Genomic DNA, 8,756 nt, shown 5'->3' with positions numbered 1-8,756 from the left:
CAGTACGAAATGTATGTGAAACTAAGGTAAATATAAAATAGTAATTAATTTCTCAACGGTGATGACCTACGATTTTATTACGGTTTCGAAATATATTCTGGGAACGAAGACAATCCGATAGAAAATGAGCCAAACTTATGGTCTGATTATGGCAACTTAACGTAACTTACGACTCTCTCTTAAAAAATTCTGTTAAATGGATGTGGCTTATAATTGAACAGCCGAAACTTAACGTAACTTAATGCCACGTCGAAATCTGTTTCGTTTTGATTCTCTAAGTTCTACGTTCCGTTAAGTTAAGTTAAGTTGCCATAATCAGGCTTTTAGGGGCATCAGCTAACGTTGGAGTTCGATTGTGTCGATCCGTAGCCTGTTTCGTCACCACTGTATATTTTCTGATAATTATTACGCAAGTCTTCCATTGCTAGCCTATCTAAGCACTCAAGGCATACATACATTGGGCACAGTTAGGCGTAATCGGCTTCCTGGTTGCAAACTTCCAGGGAAAATGAAAAATCGTGGTTACGGGATCGAGATATCGACGGTATCTTGGAATATATATAGGTAGATATACTAGTTGGCATAAAACTGTATAAATCTAACGAACGACCAACACCCGAACGCTCTCCTACTTTTCAAAGGTTTAATAAGAAAAGTGTGTGGAAAAAATCTCATTCCCCAATGTTATACATTCTTCTTCTTCTTAATTGGCTCTGTAACCGCCTAAGCGATTTTGGCCGAGTCCAAAACAGCACGCCAGTCATTTCTCTTCTGTGCTAACTGACGCCAATTGAAAATGCCAAGTGAAGCCAAGTCCTTCTCCACCTGGTCTTTCCAACGCAGAGGAGGCCTTCCTCTTCCTCTGTTACCAGCATCGCGGCCCGCGTTGAATATTTTCAGAGCAGGAGCGTTTCTGTCCATCCGAACGACATGGCCAAGCCAGCGGAGCCGCTGAATTTTAATTCGCTGCACTATGTCTATATCGTTGTAAAGCTCATACAGCTCATCGTTAAATCGTCTGCGATATTCGCCATCACCAACGCGTAAAGGTCCGTAAATCTTTCGCAGAATCTTTCTCTCGAAAACTCCAAGAGCCGCCTCATCAGATGCTTTCATTGTCCATGCCTCCGCGCCATACACCAGCACAGGCATGATGAGTGACTTATAGAGTGTGATCTTTGTACGACGAGAGAGGACTTTACTTCTCAATTGCCTACTCAGCCCAAAGTAGCACTTGTTGGCAAGAGTGATTCTCCGTTGGATTTCAAGGCTGACATTATTATTGGTGTTAATGCTGGTTCCCAAATAAACGAAGTCGTCTTCTTTTTCAAACTTGTAACTGTCAACAGTGACGTGGGTGCCAAGACGCGTATGCTCTGACTGTTTGTGTGATGACAGGAGATACTTCGTTTTGTCCTCGTTCACCACCAGACCCATTCGCTTTGCTTCTCTATCCAATCCCGAGAAGGCAGAACAGACGTAGCCCTTGTTTTTACCAATAATATCGATGTCGTCGGCATACGCCAGCAATTGTACGCTCTTATAAAGTATTGTGCCTGAGCGGTTCAGTTCTGCGGCTCTTATTATCTTCTCCAACATAAGATTAAAGAAATCACACGAAAGGGAGTCCCCTTGTCTGAAACCTCGTTTGGTATCAAACGGCTCGGAGAGGTCCTTCCCTATTCTGACGGAGCTGGTGGTATTGCTCAACGTCATTTTACATTGCCATATTAGTTTCGCGGGGATACCAAATTCAGACATCGCGGCATAAAGGCAACTTCTCTTCGTGCTGTCGAAAGCGGCTTTGAAATCGACAAATAGATGGTGTGTGTCGATCCTATTCTCGCGGGTCTTTTCCAAGATTTGGCGTATTGTGAATACCTGATCTATGGTGGATTTTCCAGGCCTAAAGCCACACTGATAAGGTCCAATCAGCTCGTTGACGGTGGGCTTCAGTCTTTCGCACAATACGCTCGATAAGACCTTGTAACCTATGCTTAGAAGGCTAATTCCGCGGTAGTTGGCGCGTATGGCGGGGTCACCTTTCTTGTGGATTGGGCAGAGCACACTTAAATTCCAGTCGTCGGGCATGCGTTCATCTGACCATATTATGCATACGAGCTGATGCATGCACCTCATCAGCTCCTCGCTGCCGTACTTGAATTGCTCGGCTGGCAGGCCGTCAGCTCCAGCAGCTTTGTTGTTTTTCAACCGCGTAATCGCTATACGTACCTCGTCATAGTCAGGCGGTGGGACATCTACTCCATCATCATCGACTGGGGACTCGGGTTCGTCTTCCTCACTACTTTCAGCGCTGCTACCATTCAGTAGGTTATAAAAGTGTTCCCTCCACAATTTAAGTATATTCTGGACATCGGTCACTAGGTCGCCATTGTTGTTCTTACAGGAGTTCGCCCCGGTACTGAAACCTGCCGTAAGTCCCCTAACCCTCTGGTAGAACTTTCGGGCGTTCTTCCTGTCGGACAGCATCTCAACGTATTTCGGCCTCTCTCTTCTTATTGCGGCAAATACGTCTCGCTTCCTTCTTCAGTTCCCTATAACGGTCCCACATGGCTCGCGTTGCGCCCGATCGCAGCGTGGCCCTGTAGGCGGCATCTTTTTTCTCTGCGGCTTCTTGACATTCCTCATCGTACCAGTTGTTCTTTCGGGCTCGCTGAAATCCAACTACTTCTTCGGCGGCGGTACTTAATGATCGGGAAATGTGGTTCCACTGCTCGCGTACGTTGGATTGTTGAAGAGTGCTCTCAGAGAGCAGGTGTGTGAGTCGAGTGGCGAATAAATTGGCCGTCTGTTGTGATTGCAGCTTTTCGACGCTAAGCTTTCCTTGCATTGTTGGGCGCACATTTTTTGCTGCACAGAGGCGGGTGCATATCTTGGCTACAACAAGGTAGTGGTCCGAGTCGATGTTTGGCCCTCGGAGTGTACGTACGTCCAAAACGCTTGAAGCATGCCTTCCGTATGTCACAACATGATCGATTTGGTTTCTCGTTTTTCGATCTGGAGACAGCCATGTAGCTTGGTGGATGTTCTTATGCTGGAACCTAGTACTACATATTACCATATTTCTGGCCCCGGCGAAGTCGATCAGCCTCAGTCCGTTATCGGACGTTTCGTCGTGGAGGCTGAATTTTCCGGCAGTGGCGCCAAAGATCCCTTCCTTGCCCACCTTGGCATTAAAATCGCCAAGCACGATTTTGACATCGTGTCGGGGGCAGCGCTCATATGTACGTTCCAAGCGCTCATAGAAGAGATCCTTGGACGCCTCATCCTTCTCTTCCGTCGGGGCATGGGCGCAGATGAGCGAGATGTTGAAGAATCTAGCTTTGATGCGGATTGTGGCTAGACGTTCGTCCACCGGGGTGAACGCCAGTACTCGGCGACGGAGTCTCTCTCCTACCACGAATCCAACACCGAATTTGCGCTCCTTTACGTGGCAACTGTAGTAGACATCGCAAGGCTTCACGCTTACTTTACCTTGCCCCGTCCATCGCATTTCTTGGATGGCGGGGATGTCAGCCTTTGTCTTCCCGAGGACATCAACCAGCCGGGCAGAGGCACCTTCCCCATTAAGGGTCCGGATATTCCAGGTGCATACCCTTAAATCATAGTCCTTTATACGTTTGCCGTGGTCGTCATCAGAAAAAGGGGGTCTCATCCGAGGCTGTTTTTTTCTTTTCATTGGGCGGGGTTTTAACGTGGCGGGACCCAAACCCAGCGCACGCGAAGTTTTACGCCTTCTCACTTTAGCACGCTCCCAAACGGGTGTTTGGTTGCTACCCAGAGGATACGTGGATATAAATATCCGGACGTTGTGAGCTGCGATTTGAACCGTACGCACAAGAATCGCTTCTGGCCACTCCCAGGTGAATGGCAGTCAAAAGTTTTCCACTTCTGCGCACGGAACCATTATACATTAATACAACAAATATATGGAAGGCAGGGTGTCCAGATTGTTTAAGAAAAAGCACAATTTCTGAAAAAAAAACCCCAAAAATCGCCATTTTTTTTAAATAAAATTCATGAAATCGATTTAACAAATCTTTTATTTTAAAAATGAGATCTTGTTATAATATAGTTTTTAAAACCAAAAACGAATATAATACCTTCAGAGGGTAATAATAAGCAACACAAATAACTTATATAGTAGTGATGTACAAACAATTTTCTTTAAAAATACGCATACTTTTTAAAAATATTTGTTTCAACACATCTTGCAATAGGACGGCGCAGTTATTAAATTATAACTCGTATTAATTGATTAATCGCACAATCCGCTTTTAAGAGCTCGGCGCTAAAAATAAAATAAATAAGGCGAGATCAGCTATTTCTACAATTTTTTCAAAATCACCTATAGTGTATGAATTATTTACATTTCTGTTGTTGTCATATATTGACCTATTCAACCTTGATAACATACAGCCCAATTCTGAATATTCCCGAGGATTTCTTTTCTCGCGGATTTTACTATTCTCGAGAATAAAATCCTCCTATTCTAAACTGCCAGGGAGCACAATTTTCCGCGAAAATTTGGGAGCAGGAAATTCGAACTTTCGAAGAGCTGTTTGACAGTTTTTTGACAGCTCAACACCAGCTATTTAATTTGCGCGTTTTACACATGAAAGTTTGTTTCATACCAATTTCAATTAACAAATTGCGACGAATAAGTTTCAACTATAGGAATAAAACAACTAACAACTAATAGTGTAACGTGTTAAGTAAATATAAACATACAAATTAAGATATTAAGCGGCTGTTTTAAGGCAGGATAAGAGTAATCAGTGTACGTATATTTCGGAAATTTGCAACAAATACCATATTCCCAACCGACCTTATTGTTAAATTAGTGCAATAGCGTAATAAAGCGTGAACTGTTGTCTACAAGTGTGTGTAAAAGGTTTTTGATTCGATTCACGCGTTTGGGCACGGCAACCCAAAATCCTACAAATTCATAAACAGTACCCAAAGTGTATTTCCGATTAATATTGTTGATGAATTAGTGCGCGGAAACTTAAAATCTGTGCTTTAAATTAAAGTTCCATCTTTTAACTACACGGGTAAGTGGAAAGATTTTAATTTAGATCGCGCGTTTCCTTGTAATAACCCGAAATAAGTGGCACAATTGCATGAGAGTACCCTTTGCTAGGTCCAGTTGCCTCTATGAATTTTGGAATCCCCATTATTAATAAACTAGTGCCCCGGAAATTTAAATATTAGTGCTAAATTAAAGTTTGTTCTTTTAACTACACGTTTGAGTTGAAAGATTTTAATTTCAATCGCGCGTTTTCACGTAATAAACGAAAATAAGTGGTCAAATAGCATAAGGGTACCCTTTGCTACATCCAGTTGCCGGTGTATATTATGGAAGCAACATTACCAAGGAGCTAGTGCTCCGGAACTTTAAATATTAGTGTTAAACTAAAGTTTAATCTTTTAACTATACGTGTAAGTTAAAAGTTTTGGATTTGGATCGCCGGTTTCCATACAATAATCCAAAATACGTGGTCAAATAGCATAAGGGTACCCTTTGCTACCTCCAGTTGCCTCAGAGAATTTTGGAATCCATATTATTAATAAACTCCGGAACTCTAAATATTAGTGTTAAACTAAAGTTTAATCTTTTAACTACACGTGTAAGTTAAAAGTTTAGGATTTGGATTGCCGGTTTCCATACAATAATCCAAAATACGTGGTCAAATAGCATAAGGGTAGCCTTTGCTACCTCCAGTTGCCACAGTGAATTTTGGAATCCACATTATTAATAAACTAGTGCTCCGGAAATTTAAACATTAGTGCTAAATTAAAGCTTAATCCTTTGTAGGACAACGTCAGTTTTGGAAGTGCCCATCGACAAATAAAAGAATGCATTCTATCGCGTTTCGCTCAGTGACAGAGGAAGTGGAAGAGGAAGAACGGTTGATGGCGCAGAGGGTCGAACGACGAAAATTGCGTGATGCCATAAATCCCTTCAAGTTGCCGCAATCTTTGTAAGTTACAATTTTTTCCCAGTACTACAAAAAGGTATCGCTAAGCGAGGAATCAATTCAGTTTTTGGAGAAACTAAACAAATTCGTTGATTGCTAGCTTATTGGTCAAAATGGATGAACAAGTCATTACTCCTTTATTGCTCGATTTTTGGCATTACTCCTTACATTTTTAAATAATTACATATGAATTTTCTCAATTACACACATACATAGATTTGAAAAGTATTACCGACTTAACAAGGCGGGATTCCAATATTTGTTGGACGTATTGACAGCAAATACGGAGGCACCAAAGAAGGCTTTTGCGATATCTCCCATCGCAAAACTGAGCGGGTGTTTAAAATTTTTGGCTGAAGGTGGGTACCAGACGGGTGTGGGTAAAGACTGCGACGTGTCGTTGGCGCAATCTAGTTTCATCAAAGTGTTGACGGAAGTGCGGACCGTTTTTGAGCGCCATTTGTGCCAGCAGTGGATAAAGGTGAGCGAAAGCGAGGAGGAAAACAGGAATATCGCCCGAGCCTTTTACGTTAAATATGGCATTCATTTCAAAGTCAATGTTGACATTGAACTTGAAGTGTTGGAGCCTGAAGATGCGGATATAACACCAATTGCTTCTCCGCAGTATAGTGCACTAGCACAGTCGTATAGAACACATATAGGATCCGCTCTTTAAATAATACGCAACTATAAATAAATAACCTGCAAAATAAATACCTGCAACATGCAACGCACAAATTTGAATTCATAGCCAAAGTGGCCGCCCAAAAGTTACTTATTTGTCTTGGTTACCTATGCTACCGAGTGTGAACAATTTTTTGCACGAATTATGAAAATTCTTGATTTTCAAGAATGGTATGAAAGGAATCAATCAAGCCTGCTAGTACGCGAAAATTCGTTTCCATTGGAAGAGCTGAACGGCGCAATGGAGCAGGCTCTATGTAGTTTGCAGTGATGAAGAAGATAACAGTGAAAACATTTCGGTAAATGGCACAAATACAGAAGAACCATTTAAAGACACCAAATCAGCAAACCGCCTGTATTGAAGATGCGCAAATCTCATTACTATCGAAGAGGAGGAAAGAACTTGAAGCCAGAAAGAATGTGAAAAAATTGTACAATGCAAAACTGGAAGTAAGTTGTCGATCGGAAAGTGGAAACTTTTCCTTAATATACCATTATAATCTTTGATTTATATTTGCTGGGCAGGAAATTCTGAAATTTGTAGATACAAAGGTATATATAGAAGTGCGTCCAAGATATCTTATGCCGGACACAAATTGTTTTATTGATTGCCTCGACGACTTTGAAAAACTTATTCGGGATTTCAAACGTTACATACTTGTTATTCCGCTCACAGGTAAGGCTTTTGCTTATTCAAAATTCGAAGTGTAGCAAAACAATGTTGCCTCTATTTTGTAGTTGTGAAAGAATTAGATGGCCTCTCGAAGGGCGTAGAAGTAGAATCATACCAAAACTCTTAACAAATGCATCGTATACATCCCTATGATGACGTTGCGCTAAGCGTTCGTTGGATTTCATAAGGAGTGCAAAAAATAATATCAAGTACGATCATAACAATTTTTATTGCTACAATTATTAAAATTATATAAATAAATTCGTGTACAGGTGCGCCACAACGAAGGGGTCATTTATTAATGCATCGTTATTTGCAGAGTTGGGCAAAATTTATTCGAATGACGAATAACAAATGAATAAATTGTTTTTCTTGTTATTCGTAGATAATAAATAATTTTGTTTATTCAAAAAAAAATTATTCGAATGACGGATAAATTATTTTATTCGTTATTCGAATAATTAATATCTTCATTAATTATTCGAATAACGAATAAAATAATAATAAAACAAGTAATTTATGTATATAGATATGTACATATATTTATGTATAAAATGATAACCGTTTTCGTTGTTGCGATTTAACTCAAACCCCTGGATAGATTTAAGTCAAACTTTCGGAGGTTATTCCCTGCGCATCAAGTCCTATTAAAGGCTACTAGAAAACTCCTTGGTGGCGATGAAGCCGAGTTATTTATAAAAGCCGTATTTATGAACCGATTGCGTTCAAATTCAAAATGTGTTCTTCCTGCATGATGAAAAATACTTATGCGAAAAATGGACCCGCTAGGTGGCGCTGCAGTTGATTTATTTAGAAAATCCCTATTTATTGTACAATCAGGTTGCAATTCATAATGGTGCTGCTGTCGAAATCATTAGTCATATGTCTGCACTACTTTGTTTTTTATGTTTATATTATACGAATTTACGATGTCTCACGTCGTCATACACCCTAAATAAATGTGACATTGCATCTACCTCCGCTTGATGAAATTGCTCGGACGGCCATTGCTGCAGCAGTAAGACTCAAGGAATCCAGCTCTTGGATATTTTAAAAGTGGCGAATCAGCAAGGAAAGTTTCGACCACATCCTTCCAAGAAAGACCACTGTTGGTATATCAATGGCCAAATTTTACTTCGAGGATTTTTGGCTCTCTTCTAATAGAAAACGCACATCTGTGCTCTTCAGCTTCCTTATAAGGACTTGTGTTGGCCTACATGACATAAGACTAGAGGTTGACGCATCGGACCAATGTTGTAGTTGCAAGATCATAGAAGAAGATTACGCACGCTTAGAAAAGATCTCACAAGTGGAAACAAGACCATCGGTAAAGCTCATGATATTGAAAGGGATTTTTTCTTGCATATAGCATCAGAGCGCAATTTTTTTTGGCAGAA

At 40.9% G+C, this 8,756-nt stretch overlaps 1 protein-coding gene across 1 annotated transcript; it reads left to right on the top strand.

The window, feature by feature from the left end:
• Window positions 1-5,690: 5,690 nt before the first annotated feature.
• LOC118749312 (putative nuclease HARBI1) lies at window positions 5,691-6,547 on the top strand (the record flags this gene model as incomplete). Its single annotated transcript, XM_036484111.1, is given in 2 exon segments — window positions 5,691-6,005; window positions 6,219-6,547. Coding segments are annotated over 2 exon segments (454 nt in total), but the record flags the coding sequence as incomplete, so codon positions are not given.
• Between the last annotated feature and the right edge of the window lie 2,209 nt (window positions 6,548-8,756).

This window comes from Rhagoletis pomonella, unplaced genomic scaffold (genome assembly GCF_013731165.1).
Source record: "Rhagoletis pomonella isolate Grant_MI unplaced genomic scaffold, Rhpom_1.0 Rhpom_scaffold_00015, whole genome shotgun sequence".
Classification (NCBI taxonomy): Eukaryota; Metazoa; Arthropoda; class Insecta; order Diptera; family Tephritidae; genus Rhagoletis; species Rhagoletis pomonella.
This window is presented reverse-complemented; position numbering and strand designations above follow the sequence as displayed.